The sequence below is a fragment of the Mytilus edulis genome, chromosome 3, assembly GCF_963676685.1.
Source record: "Mytilus edulis chromosome 3, xbMytEdul2.2, whole genome shotgun sequence".
NCBI classification, from domain to species: Eukaryota; Metazoa; Mollusca; class Bivalvia; order Mytilida; family Mytilidae; genus Mytilus; species Mytilus edulis.
Genome location: NC_092346.1, coordinates 100,660,468 through 100,686,824, shown reverse-complemented (window position 1 = coordinate 100,686,824; position 26,357 = coordinate 100,660,468). Strand labels below are relative to the sequence as shown.

Below are 26,357 nucleotides of genomic sequence, written 5' to 3'. Positions count from 1 at the left end.
GTTTTTCATTGAAGACCCATTGGTTGCCTTAGGCTGTTGTTTGCTCTATGGTCGGGTGGTTGTCGCTTTGACATATTCACCATTTCCTTTCTCAATTTTAATTTCCATGTCCCGCACTTCACCAGCAATTATTTTTTTATCCAACCATCTTTTTATCTTTTTTGAAACTTTTAAGTTTCAATATCAACTAAATTATATAATGCACAAACTCCTGCCAATTAAACACTCATTCTTATATTTCTTCCAATAAAATATTGTAATTTAAATGTTCAAACCCCCCCCCCCCCCCTTCCCTAAAATCATGTTGTCCCCTGTGTTTTTCTGAAAACTAAATCATTCAAATGATATCCAAATTATTTAAACAGGCGTCCGATTCTCACATATATGATATATTATATAATAAACTTGCCCCTAATTTGTCTTTTTATATTATAACTATAGCATGTACTAAAATTTTGCAAATTTTAAGAGAAAAAATTTTATCCCCCGGGGTGATTTCCTTCCTGTTACGGAGCTACCATTTGATTTTTATGGGGGGGGGGGGGGGGGGGGGGGGGGGGGGGGGGGCTAGGATGAAAAATTTTGTCCTGCATTTTTTAAGCTGTCTTTTTATTTTTCACTCTGTTCGGTCCTGCCTTTTTTGTTTTTTTAGTTTATCCTCACTTTTTTTTTACCTAAATTGTCGTCCTGACTTTTTTTTTTTTGCAAGTGTCTCATCCTGCCTTTTTTTTTTTACTCAAAACTCCTGTCCTGCCAATTTTTTTCAAATTTCATCCTATCCCTGAGAATATTTTTAAGTGTGCACCACAACTTTAAGTGTGTTTTTATATCATCTTTTTAAAAGTTATATGTCACAGGAAATACACGTTACCTGATGAAAAGTAACAGCATAACCATCATCAGTAACAGGAAGGATGTTCAAGACAATTTCACTGAAGAATCGAAAAGTTAATCTACTATATGCCAACCATTTCATTTAATATAAGTTATCACCACCATATCAAATAAATTTAAAATAATATACAGTATATTGAATGAAAAAATAGGTTTTTTGCTTTTGATAACAGCAGAGAACATTGTGCAATTCTAGTATTGTAGATAGTAACAAAAAGGAATTTATTTTATAATTTTTCATTACCTAGGCAGATTTTTCATCTTGCAAATACGGTTTCAAGGGATAAATGACACTGTTTGCTGTTATTTTCCAATTGTGACCAATCTAAAATGATATATATATATTTTCTTTTCTATTAAACTTTAAAATAAAGCAGAAAATCCTTTCTGTTACCAACTCTGTCCTGTTACTGTTGTCCTGTTACTCAAGATTCTTTCATGTTACCGACGTATCTGACTATATTTAATTGCAAATGCTAAAATCAATAATTGGCATTCAATAAACTATTGCAGGATATACTAGTAAACCACAAAGAGTGTCTTAAACTTACTCCTTATTCCCATTAGAAACTTTTTAAAATTGATTCACTTTGGTAACAGGAAAGAACTGCATTTTTTTTGTTCAGTACCATTTTAAAAATTGCCATTGTTTCCTTATTAAACAATTGTTTGAATTACAGACAACAGTTCCTAGATCCCCAATATGTGTTCTTCGATTTGTGCTATTAAAATACCGGGTTTAAAGATTGTTTTTGTTTTTTCTTAATGCCAAAAATTAAGACTTTTTCAGATATTGTCTCTTATGTAAAATTTTCTTTCCAGATCCACAAAAAAGTATGTTTGCGTTTTACTGAGATGACATATGATGTATATAAAACCCCCATTTCCATGAACATGAGTTCGGGGACACATCAATTGTATTTGCTCATTATTATAATAATAAATAGTTACATGTAATTCTTTAAGTTCCGTGGTGTAGTGGTTAGTGCATCGGACTACTGACACAGAGGTTCCTGGTTCGATTCCCGTTTGGCATGAAATTTCAGGAACTCAACTTTCGGCTCTCCCTTGACACCATCTGCGAGTATGGTCTTGGGGAAACGATGATAGTCCATCGGAAGGGGACGATAAATGGCTGACCCGTGTTAAGAGAGAGCCATATCTCTTGCACGTTAAAGACACCCTTGTAGATTTCGAAAAAGAGTAGGCTAATGCCGCTACAAGGCAGCACTCGCACCCGCAAAGTGGAAAGGGATTAATGTATAAGTTGCAAAACTTGTTTCCCAATCCACAATAAATAAATATGTTTAAACTAAATCTTTAAGTTCTAAATCTTTTACTCATAGTAAGTGCAGTATTGAGGAGCATGTATGGAAGGGATGTGAACGCTGCACCGGAGATTGCAAAACCCATCCATGAATACCGAATACAACTCCTGCGTACTGAGTACAACATTGCAAGCCAAATACCCTGAATATCACTTTGCTGAATATTGGGTTAAAAAAGGGGGTAACAATTTCTGAGAACAAATTCTAAAAACTGTGTACCATGTCTGATGTCTTTCAGGACCAAATACTCTCAATTGAAAACCCTGAATACCACTTTTAAAAAATGCTGATTGCTATATATATACCCCTAAGGTTTATGACCCCTTCTGCCGCCATTTTTGTACGAATTTTTCAAACTTCAATTGTATCAAAACTACAGATGTAATGAATAATAGAGAAAGGCCATTTTGCACATATACCAAGGGAAAACTAGATGCAAAGCATTATTATTTATTGTTTCATTGCATTTAATAGAAAAAGAGTACTTTGTGGCAAATAAAGTTGTTTAACCAAAATTTTTATAAAAAATCCACAGCCTTTAATACAGAGATTTTTGTTATAAAATCTGAAACATAGATTACTCACTTGCTTTTCTAGGATGTGCTAGCGTTAATTATTTACAAAAAGTTCTAGGCAACCTGTAAATTCCAAAATATCTCGTGTTGAGTCACTAAAGTCGAGCGCACCCTAAAAGGTGTACATGATTTGGTCCATATTTAGGCAGGAACCATTTGATTTTTTTTTTTGGGGGGGGGGGGGGGCTATGGATTTTTTTCCGGACAAACTTTTTAAAAAATCTATTTTTTTCGCAACAAGTCTAAAACAATTTTTTTCTTTCAATTTTAGCATTACATATAGTGGCAGCTGAGTGTGAAACAAACAATTTATTTTTGTCAGGGTCAAAAACAAATTATTTTTTTCTCCAAAAACTAGAAACAAACTTTTTTTCCCAAAAAAAACATAGCCACACCCCCCCCCCCCCCCCAGAAAATCAAATGGTTGCTGCCTTATATCTGTCTACATTAATAAAATCGTTTTAAGGAAATCAATGTTTTTAGCACTGCATGCAATAATCTTATATCTTTCAGTCATGCCAAATATGAGGGTAAAAGGATAAATGCTGTGAATTTTCTATAAAATTTCAATATGTTTAGCATTGAATCAACACAAGGGTACATAATCATTAAAATTAAACGCGGTGGTTAGGTGAGTTGTTGGGTGGGGCACATTGTACTACTTCATATATTTCGCGGGTATTTTCTAGACGTAATAAGTAAGTCTATAAAGAGCATATGACATTCGATTCTTCTACATTATTTTAATGGTCATGATAGTGGGAAAATACCTAAACTGTACAAAGATCGATCAAATTTGATTTTGTTGTATTGATCCTATTAAACATTGTGCAAGGTATTTGTTTACTAGCTAACACACTGACATCATGATAAGAGGAAATAGCCAAGTTACTGTGGAAAAATTATCGTAATCGTAACTGATAACAAATATGGTTAATGTAAACACTTAGTAGTGTATTTTTAAGGTATAAGAAGTTAACATTATTTGTGTGTAAATTATTCGTCTGGACTTTACGAACTAAAGGTAATGATTTTTTCATTTTTGCATTTTCTTCCGAAACTGGATATTGATTTCTGTTTGAAGATTAATCTACTGTAACATATAAACATCGGGTTATTCTGATTGTCAAGGGTGAACTGTGTATGATTTCTGTCTGATCTTCTCACATATGAATGAAATACTCTGTACCAACTACATGATTAGTATCTTATAACTCTAGAAAATAACCGAGTATCTTATATCTCGCGTGAAAAAGAAAATAGAGGCTCCAAAGAGCATATATGTTGCGTACATGTATATATTGCTGCTTTGGAAAATAAGTAAATAATGTTAAAATCCCGCTAAATAGTATGTGATACCCTAATAATAATTGGACCGAGTTTGGTTTAATTCGGCCCAGTAGTAAACTTAAAGCTGGTTATCCCATTGTAGACTAAAATTAGTTACTGAAGACCCCTTATCATTATTTATTTTTTTGAAGTTGTGACTATTTGAAATTGTTTTAAAATTTTCCATTAGACTTCTATAGTAAACCCGTATATATGTGCTATGTTTATGGGTCATTGGATACATTTTCAATCAAGTGACCCTTTGGAACATTGTGGCTTAGTTTGTTTCAACTCGGCCCAGTAGAGAAAGAGGAGCTATTTTTTTGTTATATAGATTACAAAAATTTACGAAAATTGTGAAAAATTGACTGTAAAGGGCAATAACTTCTTATGGGGTCAACTGATTGTTTTTGTCATTTGACTTATTTGTAGATCTTACTATGTTTACATTTTTGCTGTCTTATCTCTATCTATAAAAGTTTCAAGATAATAACCAAAAACTGCAAAATTTCCTTAAAATTACCAATTCAGGGTCAGCAACACAGCAACAGGTTGTCTGATGCTGTCAGATTTGCTCTTATTGTTTTGGTTTCAGAGATATTAGCCTGAAACTGCATGTCATGGCGGCCATCGTGGTTGGTGGGCGAGGTCATCAGAGACGTTTTAAAGCTGATTATCCTAAGGATGATTTATATTATTAAGTTTGATTTTATTTTGGTCAGTAGTTATAGAGAAAATAAAAGTTCACGGACGACGACGACCTACGACGGACGCCAAGGGATGAGAAAAGCTAGCTCTCTTGACCCTTTTGGGTCAGGTCAGCTAAAAAGGGTTTTTGGAAATCAAAGACATATTAATCTCATATAAAAAAAATAACAACAATTTAAACATTGTAAAACATTTAGCTTAACTTTTCTTTATCAGACTTGCAATAATCTTTATTTGCCATTTGCGACTAATTTCATTACAAATGCCTCTTTTGTGCTCGATTTGGTTGATAATAGAAAAAAGAAGATGTGGTACGTATGATTTCCTAGTTTGTATGTTTTACTTCAGAGGCATATGTTACATGGGAGTTTAAAAAATTATTACTGCCAATGATTTCATACTATGCATTAAATATTGATTAAGGAATAAATGTTACTTCCCGATTAATATCCTAGGTTACTGGTATAAAATATACACCTTCTGGTATGGAATTATTCGCTTACATGAATTCAGTTATAGTTTTTGATTTTTCTCCGTTTATCAATTTCATCTGATTTGTCCAGTTGGTGATTGTGTTGAAAATAACGTCCTATTATAACGCCACTTTTTCACGCATACACACTCAGAAATCAACAATTACCCCCTTTGTTCACGCATACACACTCAGAAATCACCACTTACCCACTATTTACATTTGTACTTCCTTGTGGTCTTAAGCTGGAATACACATCACACCTATCTTATTCATACATTTAAAATGTTTTATCAATTTCCATCAAATGAATTTAAAATTCACATTTTAGAAATAAAAATTTCTTCATGTTTAAACATTGGAGGAGGTCTTGGTAACCACGTAAAAATAATCGTTATTTTTTAAATAAAAGAAAAAAAACCGTCATAAATAAAAAAAAAAATAATATAAAATCAAGTCCACTGCTAACCAACAGAAGGTTCCGATCTTATTGAAAAGTAAGGGTTATATTTGCCTACATCAATAAACAAAAAATGACCAACCCCCTTGTGCTAGATAACGTTGATGCTTGAAAAATCGCTTTTGCCCCAAATGGAGGTAAATAATTTATTTCCGGTCAGACCAATGTATCAAGTATTAAAACTATACTATACTAGAAAACTTTTAGCATCCTCAGTACCTTAAAACACATAGACAAAGGATGATTTATACAATCAAAGATTATATTAATCTTAAACACTAACTATATTAACCGTGCTATACGTTCTTAAATTCTAGCAAAATATCAACATAATATAAAAAAAAAAAGACTCCATATGCGAATATTGCACTTATAAGCTTAATATAAGTATACATTAAAACATCACACCATTCGGACCAATTACTTAGTATATACAAACTTTGTATACTAAGCATGCTAAGGACGATTAACACGACACAATTTGGACCAATTACTTAGTATATACAAAACTTTGTAGACTAAGCATGCTAAGGACGATCAACACCCCACAATTCGGACCAATTACTTAGTATATACAAACTGTGTAGACTAAGCATGCTAAGGACGATTAACACCACACAATTCGGACCAATTACTTAGTATATACAAACTTTGTAGACTAAGCATGCTAAGGACGATTAACACCACACAATTCGGACCAATTACTTAGTATATACAAACTTTGTAGACAAAGCATGCTGAGGACGATTAACACCACACAATTCGGACCAATTACTTAGTATATACAAACTTTGTAGACTAAGCATGCTAAGGACGATTAACACCACACAATTCGTACCAATTACTTAGTATATACAAACTTTGTAGACTAAGCATGCTAAGGACGATTAACACCACACAATTCGGACCAATTACTTTGTATATACAAACTTTGTAGACTAAGCATGCTAAGGACGATTAACACCACACAATTCGGACCAATTACTTAGTATATACAAACTTTGTAGACTAAGCATGCTAAGGACGATTAACACTACACAATTCGGACCAATTACTTAGTTTATACAAACTTTGTAGACTAAGCATCCTAAGGACGATTAACACTACACAATTCGGACCAATAACTTAGTATATACAAACTTTGTAGACTAAGCATGCTAAGGACGATTAACACCACACAATTCGGACCAATTACTTAGTATATACAAACTGTGTAGACTAAGCATGCTAAGGACGATTAACACTACACAATTCGGACCAATTACTTAGTATATACAAACTTTGTAGACAAAGCATGCTAAGGACGATTAACACCACACAGTTCGGACCAATTACTTAGTATATACAAACTTTGTAGACTAAGCATGCTAAGGACGATTAACACCACACAATTCGGACCAATTACTTAGTATATACAAACTTTGTAGACTAAGCATGCTAAGGACGATTAACACCACACAATTCGGACCAATTACTTAGTATATACAAACTTTGTAGACTAAGCATGCTAAGGACGATTAAAACCACACAATTCGGACCAATTACTTAGTATATACAAACTTTGTAGACTAAGCATGCTAAGGACGATTAACAGGTTGGTAAATTGCATTGACAAGTGCCTGGTTTTTTTTGGGGGGGGGGGGGAGAGTTAGTCGGTGAAAGGGTAACCCTAAAACACAAAAGACACCAAGATGTTTGCATACGGTCTTCGTTCATAGAATGTCTGGTCTATGCACAATATATTATAGCTTGAAATCAATGTTTTTTAAATTCAGAAGTCATATTACGACTTCTTTATAATGAAGAATGCCCTTTATTTTAATCTGAAGACTGCCATAAAACTTTTAAATATTTTTGCTTTTTTTTTTTTATCTTTTATTATGTTTGATCAAGGATTTGTATAGTAAGACTATACAAATCCTTAGTTTGATAGAGTAGAAAAAAGATATGTGGGGTGGGGTATTCATCAATGACACAAAAACTCACTAAACAGTGCCATACATTGTAGGTCCATTCATTATTATGGTTTCGTTCATCAAATGAGAATAGATCATTCATTATATGACGTTTCATTACTTCAATGTTTGTTAAACCAAGTTTTTTTTCATGGAATGTTCAATTCTAATTATCGATTTAATCGGCATTTTTCTATTTACCTGATCGTGATATATAGGAATTCACTAACAACAAAAATATTTGGGGAAATTTTTTTACAGCAATTTACAACCCTGTAAGCCGTTATGCGGTGCTAAGGAATCTTCAAGTTAATACACTTTCTGAAATGTCAATAAAGACAAAACCTTGATCTATATAAAATCTTATAATCTTCTGTTATAAATATCAAAAATCCATTGTGAATTTGGAAAACCTTGGCCTTCTTTTTTCATGTAAATATTGCATTACTATGTATGCTTAATTTTTTGTTATGCCCCTGGTCAGGACTTAAGCCTGCATGTAAAACAAACAAAAAATCAGGCAAACATTTTCAGTTGCAGGCAAATTGCCTTGAATCTAAAGACATGTTACTCTCTTTAAAAAGGCACCATGAAATTAAATTATGAAATTAAAATAAAATAAAATAAAAAGTAACTTAGAAAACGTTTTATTTTTTTTTTATTTTTCCTTAATTTCGATTTTTCTGAAGGAACTCAGTTCATTCTTTTATTTCGTTGACAAACAAGTCCCGAGTTAAACCAAGATTATGATAATGGTAGATATTAAACGTTTACTTAAATAATTAGATTGATAGTATTGTTTTATAAAAAGTTTATTTCATGATACATTTATTTTAGTTAAGAATGCTTATCCGTATCAATTTATGTAACCTCACTTATAGTTCGGGAAACGTGTTGTTCACAACATCCTATCGTTTACAAGTGGGTTAATTTTAACTCATTTCCTCCCTTCCTTAGATAATTTATTCATTTGCAGTAAATCCGAGTTTAACCACAGCTTGAAGTTTGAATAAGATGGTTAGATAATACAATACAATGTACACTAATTCTCATATAACCGTGAAATTCCGTGTCATTGGGTTTTAAGTATCTGAAATTGCCAAGTTTTTTGTTTCTACAAGCTTTAGGGTGTTTTTTCATGCCGCCATCATAACCAAGAGAAAAGAAAAAAAGTGACAGCAAAGGATTAAATGCTCCAGAAATTTCAGTCTGAATGCATGGAATATAGAACAGATGCAAAAACGTCTATGTTATAATTTATATTATATATTTTTGTACTTGCAAATAGCTGTGAATTTTTTGTTTATACCATATAGCTACTAGCGATTTATAATCACTACAACATATAATTTTCGGTCATACTTTTCTTTCCGAGCTGACTTGAGTGTAACGCATATACATATCTTTCCTTTCGATCACCTCTCAGTCTCCTATTTAAACCTGTTTGTACAGTGCCTGCCTGTTAGGTCATGTCTCTTGACAACACGACTTTCTCTTTGGTTGCCTCGATGAAGTCGACGGACCAATTTTTGCTCACTAACACGACCACCTGTAGAAACAGTGTATTTGTAAACGCGCAGATGTCCTTAAATAAAAGGTGGTTGACGGCTTTATCGGAGTTCAATCTTTTTGGTCGTAATGAATTTTCTTGGTGTATATTAAAAGCAATTCATAACACCAAACATAAATCTTTTGTTCGCAATAGTTAAAAAAAAATCGCCAGTTATATATCGGTGGTGCTTAACTTTTGGCGGACTGTATACAATGGGCTTAATATTAGTGTTGTCAACTCGTACAATTTTGCCTAACCGGTTACTCGGATAGTCGTTCGGCCGATTAATCGTGAACCGGTAGTTTTAGTTCATTTTTTAGAGCCTTACCTATAGTACACTACAAATGTTCGTTCTCATAATACGATGAATAAAAAAATATAGAGAACGGAAATGGGGAATATGTCAAAGAGGCAACAACCCAACCAAAGAGCAGGGTTGAGTTCAATATCGGAGCAGCTACGTAGTGCTACGTATATTTTGGCTATTGAACGTGTAGCTATAGACTAGGTGTTACATAGATACTGATAGCAGCTACGTAGCTGCCACGATATTGAACTCAACCCTGATAACAGCCGAAGGCCACCCATGAGTCTTCAATGACGTTTGTCCTTTTGCATTATATACATGTTATAAGGATTATCTGTGAGGAATACTGGCGAAGTTTGACTTTTAATAATTCAATACCACCGCATATACTAGGGCGTTTGTAATATCTTCATATTGAAAAAATTAAAAAAAAAAACCTTCTTGATCTTGTCGAATTAAAATGATTCTTTTTCTTTCTCTTGATGTCTCAGAAATAATGTGGGGTGTTTCAATTTGAAATTATTAAGTCAGTTGCATCAAGTATGCATTAATTATATTCACCTTGATTTTACTACAATTTTATGAGTTTATGTTTCGTTTAAAGTATGACAAAGCTTTGCGCATTCAGATGTAGGTCTACGCAATATTAGATCAAAAAGAAAATAATGAAGTAAATCCTAAAATTTAATCGAATTACTGATTTTAAGTACATGTAATTGTTTAAAAAAACTTATGGTTACTTGAGATCTTGCCCCGAGCTGATAGTGTGAGCCAAGATTTGTTCCTGTGAAAAAAGATTCAGTGGAACTTATATAACCGGGCGTTTTCCGTGTTATAGTAATTCAAAGACGGAATATCATTACTTTAAACTTTATTAGCAAGGTCCGGACAGTACCAGATCTAAGTACTTAAACTGACTACAAAATAACATACAAAAGCATATATAAAAAACAGTTACTTTAGAAAAGGATTAGTGTCCGACGGATTAACTTGTCATGGTCAGAGTGATTTACATCACGACAAACATATATTGAACAATAGAATTAATTAGACACAAAGAAATGTAAAAGGTTTGATAAACGGATTAATAAATTGTCACTATAGCACTTATATATTGTCTAACTGGATTTATTTCTAATCGCAAATAGTCCAAATCTTCCTGGTTATACTTATATCACAGAAAATATGTTCTGGGAGAACTTTTCTTCACAGACAATTTTTATTTAGAACCACCGGTGTTAGAACATACTCACCCCTTCTCGTCCAATGAAAAGTCAGTTTTATGCCCTCTAATTTTCATAGTACATGGTTTTCCATGCACTATGAAATGCTATACATGAATGACTTTTCATTGTCAGTTAATTATGAAAGTGAACTCTTAATAGCTGCACTAACGAAGTGTACAATCCCCTAAGGCTATTTTCCCCAACCTAAGGCATTTTCCTTTGTAAAATAGCCAACTGATTAAAGATGAAAGCTAGAGCAAAGATTAAAATAAAAACATTTTGAATTTCGCAAAATTTCATGCATTTTCTAATGGTACACATACATAGAATACACAAAAAAATAATTGGTAAGGATAAATAAAAGGATATTTATTTAATTTATATACCTTACATTTGAGGGAATTATTTTCTTTTTCTTTAAAAAAAAACCCAATGCCAGACTGATGATATATAAAGCAAAAGATTTTTTTCGGAGAAACACAATACATTTAAATTTATCAATAAAAAGTAAGCATTTAATGTTGAATGTCTGAATTCAAATATTCATACAGAGATTTTTATATTTATAAAAAAATCAAAATTAATGTTAAAAAGGGGATTTATATAAAATTGTGTTGCTTTTTAAAATAAAAAAATATCTAAAGATATATAAGTATTAAATTTTACCTGAAGGAAAAGAAAAACAATTTATCCTTCACAAACTATGTCAGTGCTATTTCATTTCATCCATTGAAATGATCATTACCTATGTTTTATAATTAGTTCATTCAAAAAGTGAACTCTTATTAGGTTTGAATATTACAATGGGAAAGGATAGTTTTGTAAGGTCATTCTAAAGTGTGAATATGTTCTAAATTGGTCAGACAATACTTGGTCATGTTTTATGAAGATTTAAGCCCTCGGCTTCGCCTTGGGCTTAAATCTTCATAAAACATGACCAAGTATTGTCTAACCTACAAATAGTTTGTTCCATCTCTATAAAATAAGTTCCACACTTTACGTGGTGAAATAAGTACCGGGTTGGTGAAATATGTTCCTTACCTGGACCGAGACCACAATTGTCGTCCCTTGATATTCACAAATTTAAAATTGCTGGAAAATATTTAATTTACATCTTCATGTAAGGCCTCCCTTGATTGAAAAACCTGATTTTTTAGGTGCAGGCTCATATAAATTTGACTTTTGAATAATTATGCTAAGTCTGACAAATCAAATGAGTACTCTATTGCATTTAGTACATCATAATTGATATATTAAGGCAATTAAAAAGTATTTTTTGGCAATATTTAAATTTTTAAAGCCCCAAATGTTGTTAGTTTTGGTAACGTTATCTAGACGTTATTTTTCATGCATTGTATAAATAACGTCGTACTTTTTTTTTATTTCGTGCAGCTCAATCATACAGCATAATTTATATGAGCGGTTTGCTTGACTTGCTACGTATAGAACCGAAATGCAAAAGTGGCACACATTTTTTTAAGTACAGTTAAATTAAAACGGAAAAAAATATTCATTTACATTAGTATCCCCTTGGAGCAAAGATATTTTCTCTTTCTTTTGATTGAAACAGGATATTTTAAAAACATGTTTAAACCACTGTCTTTTCTGCTGCTTTTTCTTTTAGTTTAAACATATTTATTTATAGTGGATTGGGAAACAAGTTATTACAACTTATATTAATCCGTTTCAACTTTGAGGGTGCGAGTACTTCCTTGTAGCCTTAGCCTGCTCTTTCCGAAATCTAAAAGGGTGAATTTTATGTGCAAGAGATATTACTCTCTCTTAATAAAACACGGGTCAGTCATTTATCGCCCCCTGCCGACGGACTATCATTGTTTCACAAGACCATCATACTCGCAAATGGTGTCAAGGGCTTATTCTTTTATCCGCTTTTGATAATTTCCGAAGAAAATGTTATTAGTTGAATCGTTTGTTCCATCGCCTGTATTAAATGTTAAAAGAATCAACAGTTGAAAGCAAATTCAATATTAACCACAATAAAATTAATTTAATCAAATTTGCCAATTTCATAAACAAAAAGAAATTTAATCTCAACTATGAACAAAAAAACAGATGGGCGCAGATAATTTTAGCGCAAAACTACTAGGGGACATTTTAGCGCAGATGTTAGAGCCAATTTTAGCGCAGGATTAATCCGTTCAGCTGTATTTTCGATAGCCCATTTTAGCGAAAACTTTCCTAGTTGAATAATACTAAAACCACGAGCATTAATTTATGCTGGTTTAATATTAAAGTTGTATGTATATGTTGTGTACAAGTTGTAATGTTGTACAAATTATAATTTGTACAGAATTTGTGTACAAGTTATCAGTGTTTATGACCTGCTGAACAAAAATGGATGACGCAAGCACACAGTCTTCTGCTCCGCATATTTCTGTCAATTTTTCACAACTTTATGATACAGTCTAATACTGAGCATTGATACAAAAACATTATAAGACCTCACAAAGATTTTGTTTAGATATGAATATGGTATAAGGAAAAAAAGAAAATTAGAATTTAAACCATTTATATATGTTCACTTTGGTTCATCATGGAAATAAAAGTAATTATATAGTTGTCACTCAGCTATTTACGTTTTTCTTGATACTATCATCAACTTGCAAACAACAACATATATAACAAGAATGTGTCCTCAGTACACGAATGCCCCACTCGCACTATCATTTTCTATGTTCAGTGGACCGTGAAATTGGGGTAAAATCTCTAATTTGGCATTAAAATTAGAAAGATCATATCATAGGGAACATGTGTACCAAGTTTGAAGTCGATTGGACTTCAATTTCATCAAAAACTACCTCGACCAAAAACTTTAACCTGAAGCGGGACAGACGGACGAACGAACTGACGAACGGACGGACGAACGGACGCACAGACCAGAAAACATAATGCCCCTCTACTATCGTAGGTGGGGCATAAAAATACAATGTATAGGCGAATGTGCTTCACAATCTAGACAAGATAAAGAGAAAAATCAGCAACTTTATCAACAGTATTGTACTGATTGTGCTTGGGTTTTCTCTTCTAGATCTCGCACATGGGTCTTTGTTTTTTTAATAAAAAGTGTGCAAACAAAATAAATATTGAAACAAATATATAAAGAAAAATGCAAGGATGAACTTAAGGATGTTTCATTTATCCTTGTATGTGCCCATCGAAATTGATAAAGAAGCATGCCAGCATTTTTTATCCTTGCATGTTCCTATGTCCCTAGAAACACACTATCCATTCTTTCTGATTTGCAAATGTGCAATATAAATTTATCCTTTTTCTATTATAATCGTTCGTTCTAAGACACCAGGTCCCATGCACTGAATAGAGAACCTTCAAACTAGTCCCCCAAACTGCCTCAAATAATAGATAAAAGGGGAGGGAGAGGGTTTCAGAAACATTAAACATGTTAAGAAAGTTTTGAATAAGCATTCAATGACATATTTGTCGCTGGACGTCAGATAAACAATGAATCAATACACAAAAAAATGCGCCAATTTGGGTTACGCAATGTTTCAAACAATCTCATTATTATAATTAAATCATACTATTGGTAGAGAAATTCACAATTTGTTATATCAAAACTTACCATATTTGCTTTTTTTTTTTATTATGTAAATCTAAATAGCTGCACAGTAGTTCAGTTATAATTTTAGGTCAAGAGGGACTGTAGTATATAAATAACTACAATATTGGAAATCAATGACCACAATTTTTTTTCTCGCATCAATTGAGAGTGCCAGCATTTCCTATTTTTATTCAAAATATCGCATCAGAAACAAATATCAGTAGTTTTCATACCTCAGACTGACAGTAGTAACATGTAATCATGTAACAAAATTATTTGTCTGCATCAATCAAAACTTACCATATTTGACAGCATCAACCAAAACTGACCATATTTGACCGCATCAACCAAAACTGACCATATTTGACCGCATCAACCAAAACTGACCATATTTGCTCTTTTTTTATGTAACTCTTATAGTCGCATAGTAAATCTGTAATATTTTTATGTAAGGATGGATTGTAAAATCATGAAAAAATATTGGAACACAATGCTACCTTATTTCATTTGCATCAATTTAGAATGCCAGCATGTCCTCTTTTTATTCAAAATATTGCATCATAAACAAATATCAGTAGTTTTTATACCTCAGACTGACTGGTATAACAAAATAATTTGTCCGCATCAACCAAAACTGACCAAATTTGAACTTTATTATGTACATGATGTCAATCTTAATAGCCGCAAAGTAAATCACGTATATTTTTATATCAGGATGGATTGTTTAATATAAATGAAAGCAATATTGGAAAATAAAATTATGCTCACATCAGTTTATAGTGCCAGCATGTCCTCTTTTTCATCAAAATTTTGAATCGTAAACTAATTTCAGTAGTTTTGATATCTCAGACTGACTCATGAATATAACAAAATTATTTGTCCGCATCAACCAAAACTGACCATATTTGACAGCATCAACCAAAACTGACCATATGTGACAGCATCAACTAAAACTGACCATAATTATACTTTGTTATGTAAATCTTAATATATATATAGCCGCATATTAGACGTTGCGCACGATATTGGTGTCACTTTAGAAATATGGGTTAGAAGGCGGGTTATTCAAATTCAAACTCTTATCCTATACAATAAATATCCATGTTATGCATATCATTCGAAAGGAAATAAACCACAGAAATCAATAACATAGATGATTTTGTGTTTTGTCTATTTTTTAATGAAAAACTTTGCTCATTTCGATGCCTATAACGTCATTTTAAGGGTGTCCCGCTGTTACAATTTTGTTTTATGTGAGTCTTTAAAATCCCAATGCGGATTCATTAGTAAGTAGAATGGTTAAAAATTTTGCAATTGTTTTGTATACATTCAACTTAAAATGAAGTAACAGACGTTTTTAACTTTAAGAGAAGAAAGATCGTCAAAAGAGTTTACATAAAAAAGAGAAAAAATGTCCCAATTAGCTGCTCAACCCGTAATTTTTTTTTATGTCTTCATTTTCACAAGATATAACGGACGAAAATGGATTTTAATAATATCAGAAAATTTATACATGTCCCGAATAAGCTATCTGAAGTCATCATTAAGTAACTGCGGTCTTATTTTAAAAACATCGTCATTTTCCCCGTGTCCAATAAAATGTCCCGATGGACAAAATAACACAAAGAATAATTCAGAGGCTTTTTATCAAACGAAATTCTACTATATCTCAATTTTTTAACACCTGTTAACTGATATGAATGGAAAATACATTTAATTTCCTTTAAAATGATATGATATGTACTTTTGTTTGAGTTGCAGTTAGAAAATCCTAAACGATCTAGGATGTCCAATGAAATGTCCCCGTAACCGTAATTTGACGTTCGCGTTATAATAACGTTAAACTGTATACGAATTTTCTTGCATATTTGGCATAACATAATTTCATGATATGGTCTGATCTATATAAAATAAAGTTCTCGTTTAATATGCATTAAAATACAGTTCTGCATTAATTCATGCATATAAGATGTCGAAATATTCTACTCGGATATTTCATAAAGACAAGGCCCCGGAGGTATAACAAAGAGATAACTTACTAATAACCACACTCCCACTTTATAAAAGCAAGATACATTGAAAAAGAAAATGCGATCAAAAGTGAGATCTTCTAAGTTATCCTCCTAAGCCAGATAGTATCTGTAATTCCTAGCGTTGCTATTAAAAGATTCGAAGCTATGCACATGAAGGAAAATTCTCACAAAAAAAAATATGAGAAAAAGTACACCTTAGTCGTGAACATTTCAGTAAAACGTGCAATCATTTTTTTTTGTCGCATCGACTCATTTAACAAAACGTTTTATCAGAGAAATACTTGCATGCCATAAACATTTCAGTATAGCTAACGATCATTTTTTTTTTATCTACTGTGAGAAGAACGATTCCTAGTCATCTACCTAGCAATATGGGTTTGAAAAATAAGGTTATTACATTTAGAAGTAGCGTGGCAGAATGAAGATTATTTTCTCGAATCTCCAACAGAATTGCCTGTGATGAAACTAGTATATTGAAATTGAAACTTTTCTTTTACCATAATTTGAGAAAGAATGAGAGAGAGAGAGAGAGAGAGTGAGAGAGTAGTTGTCCGACATATATGATGGATGGCACACAAACATGTAGCAGCTAGCTCCAAGGTATTAATTTACAGACACTCCCAACTCATTCTAGAAAAAAAATCAACCAATCAATCTGCGGTGTAAAGAATATCTTTTTTGTTATCTTCGCAGAACGCCACAAAACATAGGTTGAATTCTAATTTTTACATCGCGATGACCGTGAGGGCATTCCGATGTATTGTTGCCATAGAGATTTGACTTTCGTTTTTGACTGGTAACCGATCGTATAAATACGCGGATATCATCGAGTGCAAAATAACATTTCTTATCGCTTGTTATAAATTCACTTCTTCAATGAATACTCATAAGAACAGAAATTTATAATACGAAAATATTATGTCGTTACAAATATTTATATGCATTAAAAAATGCACACGTACAGAAAAATTGTGTTAACGCATGCGGAAGAATATCACAAGAAAGTTTTTTCGGGAAAATATGAATGTCTACTCAAATCCAATCTATTGGAAAAATCGAATTGTTATAGAAGAGTGTCCACCATGCACTTGTACTGCACTATTATTAGAATCGTAGAATAGAATGATATACAATTGGATGAAAATTATACATACATGTATCTGCTATATACAATTATAAATATAATATATAACAACAAACCAGAGTATACGTATTTGTACCACCCCTATATAATAGATATTAAAGCAGTGAAGTTGAATTCCTTGTCATTTATTCATCATCCACGCACGAACTTGTCTCAGAAAAAATATATCTCTGTACATAAACCTCAGTTTTCCAGTATAAAAATGTGATTTTTTTTCTGAGACAAGTGCTTGTGACCATACACAAGAACTTTCGGTCATCCGAGGTTCAGTACTTCAGTACTTTGATTATACTTTTAAAACAATTTAAAAACGAAACCAATAAGATTGAAACCGAAAACATAAAAATAAATCAGATGTATGTCAAAGAAGATTTTGTGTAAACCGATACTCAGTTATGTGTTGAAAATGGAAGCGCGGAACCAAAAATATTGTATAGTATAAAAAATGCATGAAATGCATTCCTGACGGTCCATAGTTATTCGCTTGAGAAAACACTGAACTATGTTAACATGCACATATAGCAGTTACTTTAAAAAATCACATCTAGTAAAGAAAAAAAGTTGTATTATTCAAAATAGGATTTCGACCTGCTGGTAATCTGTGATGTAGGTATTGGTCTGTGTAAAAGTTTTCCATACTTTGCCAAATTCTATAATTTCAAATATTTAAAAAAAAAAAGTATTGATTGCCGACCCTTTGTTGAAGCTTGAGTTTGTGAAAAAATATCAGCTTGCAAAATATGTTTCCGAAAGCAAAAACACAACAATACAGAATCACGGTTCTCATTTTCACAATAAAGTAAAAGATGCGGCCGTATAAGACCAATTAATAATTTCTATATGCAAACAACAATGAGCAAAACCCTTACCTTCAAGTTATAGTCAGCTATGAAAAGCCCCGAAATGACAAATGTAAAACAATTCAAACGAGAAAACTAATGGCCTGATTTATGTGCAAAATGTGTAAATTCCTACACAACATGAATTTTCTTAATTATTTGCCTGGTAAAACAATCCTGATTTAAAAAATTTAATCAATGAAAACGTTAATTTTCTTTTTAAAAAAAATAATTAAGACCCCGACCAACTTTAAATTATTGAAAGTTGGCAACGGCAGCATAAGAGCACGTATTTCTTTTTCAAACATGATGCACATTTTATAAAGTTTTTTGTTAGAGATATTTTAAATAATGATATAGTTAACATTTTCCATAAAATCGGGATTGATGTTAAGATTATGGACTTACTTTAATATACGTTAAAATAAATAATATGAATTATAATGTAATTATAAGTCACTGTTTAAGAAAAATTAAATAAAACCAAACTCTTGGACTTTTATATTAACGTTAGTATACAGTATAATAGTCCCAGGGTTAAAGTGTTGATAAAATAAGATTATGACAAGAAAAATAGATTGCGATATACTACCTACATCTTTCACATAATCAAAGACAAATCAAGAAGCATTTGAATATTAATTGAGGGAGCGATATTACCAAATTACAACAAACATATATAAACGTGTAATTGGGGAAAAGAGACAGAAACAAGAAACGAAATATTTACAATTTCACTAGCAAAGATAGGAGACGTCTTCTGGCAGAAAGGGCATTGCTTAATTTTAAGAAATGAGAAGAAACTGATTGTTGAAGGCCGTACAGTGACCTATAGTTCTTAATTTCTGTGTCATTTTGATCTCTTGTGGAGAGTTGTCTCATTGGCAATCATACCACATCTTTTTATATATTTAAATCATTTTACAAGACATCAAATTGTCATTTTGTGCTATTGTTGCAGACAATTCTTCGCAAAAATTAAAAATTGTTCATGTTTCTAAAATTTTGTTTTAATTCAATGGAATTTTGCATTTGCACCGGCTTGAAAAAATAAAACCATATAAAGAAGCAACTTCGAACATCTCTACTTTAAGCGGCATTTTCACACGAGTAGACTATAAGGCCGTCAACGTTTGAAACTTTCCGTGGAACAACGTCAAAATCGTCGTTTTATTAGGAACGTCGTGTAACGCTGAGTGGTACCAATACCGTGCGTAACGTCATACTAAATCACTTATAGTAATACATATTACGATGGATTGTATAATTCAAATGACAGCAATATCAATGAATATTGGAACACATTGGCTACAAAAAAAAATCCACATCAATTTAGAATATCAGCAAGTCCTTTTTATTCAAAATATTGAATTGTAAACAAATTTCAGTGGTTTTAATATATCAGATTGAGTGAGAGTTGTTTTAACAAAATGTTTTGACCGCATCAACCAAAACTGAACTTATTTACACTTTATCATGTAAATATACATGTATATGGCATCATTGTAAACATGGTAAACCAATATTATTTCTTTGTGAGGACGGATCCATTCCTATGATAAAAATGACACCAACTTTGAAGCACAATACACCTTATCGCTAATCCTGGCTGACCCGACCTCTTAAACTTTTGAAGCATACAACAATGACTTTTCCATTGTGGCGTCAGATGTTTTGTTTTATGACGTCAAAATTTTACGGGAACCTGTGTGATATCCAGTAATGGCAGACAAATAGCGACAAGATGTATTTATACCATATCTAAGAATTAAGCGAGCCGTTATTTTCTCTCTGTATCCATAATAATGAACTGTCATTAAACATGCTAAAGTGACTTTTTAACATGTTTAAGTCAGTAGTTTGTGATGGGTTTTTTTTAAACAAAACTATTTAATGGCATCATCACTCACATGACTGATTCATATACTTTATTTTAAAAATAAAATAAAAAGTACATGTATGGGAAGTTCTCTTCGAATAGTATACTGTTAATATAATTTGAAGAAGGCAAAGAAAAATGCATGATTTTGTTTGTAGCCGAACGTCCAGGGGCAAATGTTTCATTCATGTTCAGATCCAGTATATTTTTCTGAGTTGCAGACTCCCAGATATCATTTATAATCGTTATGGATAAGTCTGGCTAAATTGACGAGATGGTGCAAATGTATATATAGTTTTTTTTACGTTGTACAACACTTTTTTTCATTAATATCCCATAATTCATCCACTGTACAATTTTCGTTTGAACATTTGTCAAAACAGAATCTTAAATGAATGTAAATCCAAGGCAAACAAGGTAAATTACGATTAAAATTCCATGAATTAAATGCAGAGTTTTATTTAGGAAGAGACTGTTAAAAACGGGGAACGAAGAAACGTAAACAATGATGTTTCCGTATGCAATTTTATAAAAATATTTCTCCGATGAGTTGGGTAACCTTCTATTCACTTCGATATTTGTACATGTAACGTAATAAAAGTCGTTTGATCAGTAAAAACTATAGAAAATCTGCTATTTAATATATAGCAAAGTAATTGGAAGCGATTTATTTCTTCTAAATTCTCAAGTGCCCTTACTGTAGTGATGTCATTTAGAACTGTTCTACAGTCCTGACTGATTTAGTCAGTTCTGCTGACAGTTCTACGGTTAGAAGTGATTTGGACAGTTCTACCTAGAACTGATTTAGACAGTTCTACCCTAGAACTGATCCTGACAGTTCTACCTAGAACTGATTCTGACAGTTATACTTAGAACAGTTCTAGGGTAGAACAGTTCTAGGTAGAACAGTTCTAGGGTAGAACAGTTCTAGGTAGAACTGTTCTAGGACAGGTTAGAACAGTTCTATGACAGAATATTCTGACAGTTCTAATGAGAGGTTAGAAGTGATCTCCACTGTATAATTATATATATATATTTTGATTTAGAAGTGGAGTAGCTCTTATAGAGCATGACGCCGAGTGGTCTAGCGTGCAAGATATATATATAGAAGTGGAGTAGCTCTTATAGAGCATGACGCCGAGTGGTCTAGCGTGCAAGATATATATATAGAAGTGGAGTAGCTCTTATAGAGCATGACGCCGAGTGGTCTATAATATATATATCTTGCACGCTAGACCACTCGGCGTCATGCTCTATAAGAGCTACTCCACTTCTAAATCAAAATAAGCTACTCCACTTCTATATATATATCTTGCACGCTAGACCACTCGGCGTCATGCTCTATAAGAGCTACTCCATATATATATATATATGTTGATATGCAACTCGTCTAAACATCAACCCAACAATGTTAGATCTGTAAATTTGCTTTCGCAAATTTTTGGTTCTTCCCTCGCCGGGATTCGAACCCATGCATATATATGTTGTTCGACCTGTTAGTCAAATGCGTTTTGTTTAAATATACTTTTTCACTTTTTTGGTCTTTTGGAAAATGTTGTTTGTGCTGTATATATATATATCTTGCACGCTAGACCACTCGGCGTCATTCTCTATACAGATAAGAGCTACTCCACTTCTAAAACAAAATTAAGATTTCAAAGATTGACTATCAAAGATAAGGATAAAGTATCTATCCAACCAAGCTGGTCAAATATTTACCCATATATATGGCAAAAGTCAGTGGCGATTCAAGAGGGTGTTGAGGGCGTGATTATGATTATTTTAGCATAAGATCATACAAAATTTGATATAACTATATCCCTTTTATTTTATCACTTTCAAAATGCTTGGGTCCGCTCCTGAAAGAAAGTCGATCTATTAAAAAATTTCACATATAAAGCCTCGGTCACACTTTAACGGATAGCTCGAACGGATGCTTAAAGCCTCGGTCACACCTTACCGGATAGCACGAACGGATGACTAACGGATGAAAATAAAAGTTGTCCGTTGACAAAATTGTTATCCGTTTGGAGTCCGTTGATGTACTGACCGAATAAAACGGACACGTAACGAATGCATAACGGACACACACCGGATATGCAACGTACGAGAAACGGAAACGAAAACGGAAACTGAAATGTCCCTTTAGACTTCCGTTTATATACGTTGCATGTCCGTCGACGTCCGTTTTGTCTTATGGAAAATTTTTAGCATGTTCAAAACTTTGAACGGACGTCCAACGGATGAAATGTCTGTTGAACGTCCGGTAGGCGTCCGTTTTGTACGATTCTTGTCCGTTTCATTTCCGTTTTGTATCCGTTACGTGTCCGTTATACATCCGTTGGAGGTCTGGCAGATAAATTAACCAACGGACGTCTAACGGATAAAACGGATATTGAACGAATGTAAAACGGACTTCTACCGGACGTATAAGGGATAAAACGGATGAGAAACGGATCTGAAACATATAAATGCCAATAAAAAATTTCGCGTCAGAAATGCCAATTAGATTTTTTAGGGTTCACGAATTCTTATGATTCTTAATCGATCTTAGAGTAAGGGCATGTCTTCACAATCAAGCAGCTCTCATTCAGGCCAGATACTGCCCTATGGCAGCATTTTAAAGAAAAAAACAAAACCAGTTACACAGAAACATTTTGAATATTTATGCGATTTACATGTATTATAATTATCGTCTTTAATTTTTCCATATATCTTGTTAATCTGTTTTATCCGGTAGGCTTCCGTTAGGTGTCCGTTTTATGCGGTACCCGTCCGTTGGATGTACGTTCGACATCCGTTCTGTCCGTTATGTTTCCGTTTCTCGTACGACGCATATTCGGTGTGTGTCCATTATACATTCGTTACGCGTCCGTTTTATTTGGTCCGTTCAAGCTATCCGGTAAGGTGTGTCCGAGGCGTTTGAGCATATTTACTTAATAAAAGTAACAATACTTGAATTTTAAATACTGTTTTTTTTTTCTCAAGAAAACAACGTTAATTGATATACATATGAACGATTCTTATTTGTTTCAGAATGCGCCAAGGAACGCGGAGAGTATTGCTAGTGCTTGGGTTTATATTGACGGGTATTTATATTGGGATGTCAATGTCAAATGCTATCGTATCACCTACAATAGTGCTCTCTACAAGGTCGGTTCAAAGAAAAAGAGACCAAGTATGTGTTCAGCCAAAATTAAATCCATTTGAAGGAGATTATGCTAAACATTTTCATTCTGTTGATCCTGTAAAGTGTTCCGAAGATACGGATTGGGTATCTGTATCGAATGGATCGGTGTTTATTACATCTGAAGCTAAGAAAAATCATGGGAATATTTCTTGTCAACTTACTTATTTTGATCGTATTGATGACTTCCGGAACAAAGATTTAGACACTGTTACTTTATCTGATTCTTCAGTTCTACCTCTTAAATCTGATTTTGTGAAAGTTCATTGCACCGCAAAAGACAAAAATGTGTACGAAAATGTACATGTCGGCGTGCGAAATGTACCAGAATATCACAATAAGATAGCTAATCTGACATCTGGTCTAGGATTAGATGTATTAATACTCGGTTTTGATTCTCTGTCTCATATGACATATATGAGAAAATTGAAAAAGACGTATGAATATTTCACGGAGACTTTAAAAGGAACAACACTTAACGGATATAATATCGTAGGTGATGGAACACCACAAGCTCTTATACCCATTTTTACGGGGAAAACAGAATTAGAATTACCCCGAACACTTAAAAGATTGCCTAAAAAGGACTTCGTCGATATTTATCCAATGGTTTGGAAAGATTTTCAGAAGACTGGATACGTAACTGCGTGGGGCGAAGATTGTCCAGATATAGGGACATTTACATATAGAATGGTGGGTTTCAAGGAACAACCTACTGATCATTATATGAGACCGTTTCATGTAGCAGCACAAAGGCAATACTATCGCAAACACAAAAAACTGTGCTTAGGTAGTAAAAGAAGATCTCAAGTTTTTATGCAGTGGATTCGTGACATTTACACTACATATGATAAAGTTCCAAAGTTTGTTTTTGGTTTCCATAGTGAAGTCAGTCATGGTGATAACAACATGGTTGAAACTGCAGATGAGGACATGGTTGATCTCTTAAAATTTCTAAATGATGGAAAATATTTGAGAGATACTCTTGTGATTTTAATGAGCGATCATGGGGCTAGATTTAGCAGTCTTCGATCTTCGTTGCAAGGTAAACAGGAAGAAAGACTTCCGTTTTTTGGATTTTCATTTCCTGAGTGGTTTAAATCTAAACATAGTGCAGCATATCAAAACTTCAAATTAAATGTTGATAGGTTAACTTGTCCATTTGACTTGCATCCTACCTTCTTGGACATTCTAAACTTTCAAGGTACAGGAATGGGTGATACAAGTAACAGAGGAATTAGTTTGTTCAAAGAAATTCCCAAAACAAGAACTTGCGACAGCGCGGGAATTGCAAATCATTGGTGTGCCTGTTTAAATTGGGAAAGTCTAAATAATGAAGATCAGGCGGTGCTTAAAGTTTCCAATTATGTTGTTTCTGAAATAAATAAATTGACAGAACCTCATCGGAAACTCTGTCAAAAATTAACACTTAAAAATGTTTTGAGAGCACAAAAACTGTTACCAGAAACCGATATGCTTCTATTTAAAAAGACTAATGATGCTGACGGTTTCCGAGCAGATTTATCGGACAATACAGCAATAGGAAAGACTACTTATCAGGTGTGGGTCTATACAACTCCAGGAGACGGATTGTTTGAAGTAACTGTTAATCACAATGTGCAAGCGGATACATTTATCTTACATGAAAGTTCAATTAGTCGAGTTAATAAGTATGGAGATGCACCTAAATGTATTGAAACAGAACATGAGGAACTACGGAAATATTGTTATTGTTACAAATGAATGAAACTCTGTGAGATTAATGATTATTCCTCGTATGAAACGTCGACATAACTTACAGCCGATTTCATTGAGTGTGTAGGCAAAGGTAATATCTTTATTAGCTTGCTTGTTAGCTGAACCATGATGCCATTATTAGGTCAGGTATACTACCCTCCTTTCGAAGTAGCCTAGTAAAACGGACATAGATTGGTTATCTGTCGGACTAGTCTACTCTAATGGGTGGGAGGGGGAGGGTAGTTTACCTAACATGATAATGACTTCACGGTTCAGCTAGCAAGCAAACTAACAAAAGATATTACCTTCGCCTACACGCTCAATGCAATCTGCTGTAAATGGAAGTCGCCGCTGCATGATACTGTTTTTCAATGACTTGATTACTGGCAGTGTTGCTCTATTGGTATAGATGAAATCTCGGACAAATGACGAAACACTTTGGTAGTTTCTCTTTCTCTAATTCTGTGATAATTAATGGGAGTGTCTATTTGTCATGAAACTTTAAAATTACTATCTTTTATAAAATTAAGAAAGTATATTTTGCTATATGAGATTAAAAGTCTATGTGATAGAAGGCAGTTGTAATAAAGGAGGGAGAGGCTTTGTATTAATAAAAAAGATAATGGAAACACTTGATTGGCTGGTTTTATTAAAAATTTATTCTAGGATATACGGGCTCTTTAAAGAAAAAGAAACCAGGGAGGTAACAGTTTGCAACCAAGTCTATCAGATATGGCGGTCACCCTTGATCGCAAAAAATGTAGAAATTTTATTTTATATAGTATAAAACATATGAATATAAGCTCTGATGACCCTTTTATCAAATATAAAAAAATATACAAAATAAATGAAACAAGAAATCCTAAAAAGTCGGTATGTTTAATGATTGATTGTGAAACGACTGTTCATCAGAAAGCACAAGAAGATGTTAACAACTATAGGACACTGTATGGCCTTCAACAATGAACAAAATTCATACCACATGGTAATCTTTAAAAGGGAACAGGCAGCATGACAATATCTAAAACATTTCATAAGTAAAACCAATGGTCTGATTTATATAAATAAAAGAAGATGTGGTATGATTGCCAATGATACAACTCTCAACAAGAGTTCAAATGACACAGAAATTAGCAACTATATGTCACCATA

General features: G+C 33.0%; 1 protein-coding gene across 3 annotated transcripts in view; it reads left to right on the top strand.

Moving 5' to 3' along the window:
- LOC139517970 (uncharacterized) overlaps positions 1 to 25,841 on the top strand; it is a 26,380-nt gene extending 539 nt beyond the window's left edge. Inside the window, exons 1-2 of one of the 3 annotated variants that reach the window (XM_071309537.1) lie at positions 3,515 to 3,821; positions 23,318 to 25,841. In XM_071309537.1, coding sequence (XP_071165638.1) covers positions 23,319 to 25,211 — 1,893 coding nt within the window. In that variant the 5' untranslated portion in view covers positions 3,515 to 3,821; position 23,318 and the 3' untranslated portion in view covers positions 25,212 to 25,841. Of the gene's footprint in view, positions 1 to 3,514; positions 3,822 to 23,317 lie in introns of those variants that run through there. The other 2 variants (XM_071309538.1, XM_071309536.1) reach the window with 2 other exon arrangements.
- Positions 25,842 to 26,357: the final 516 nt, after the last annotated feature.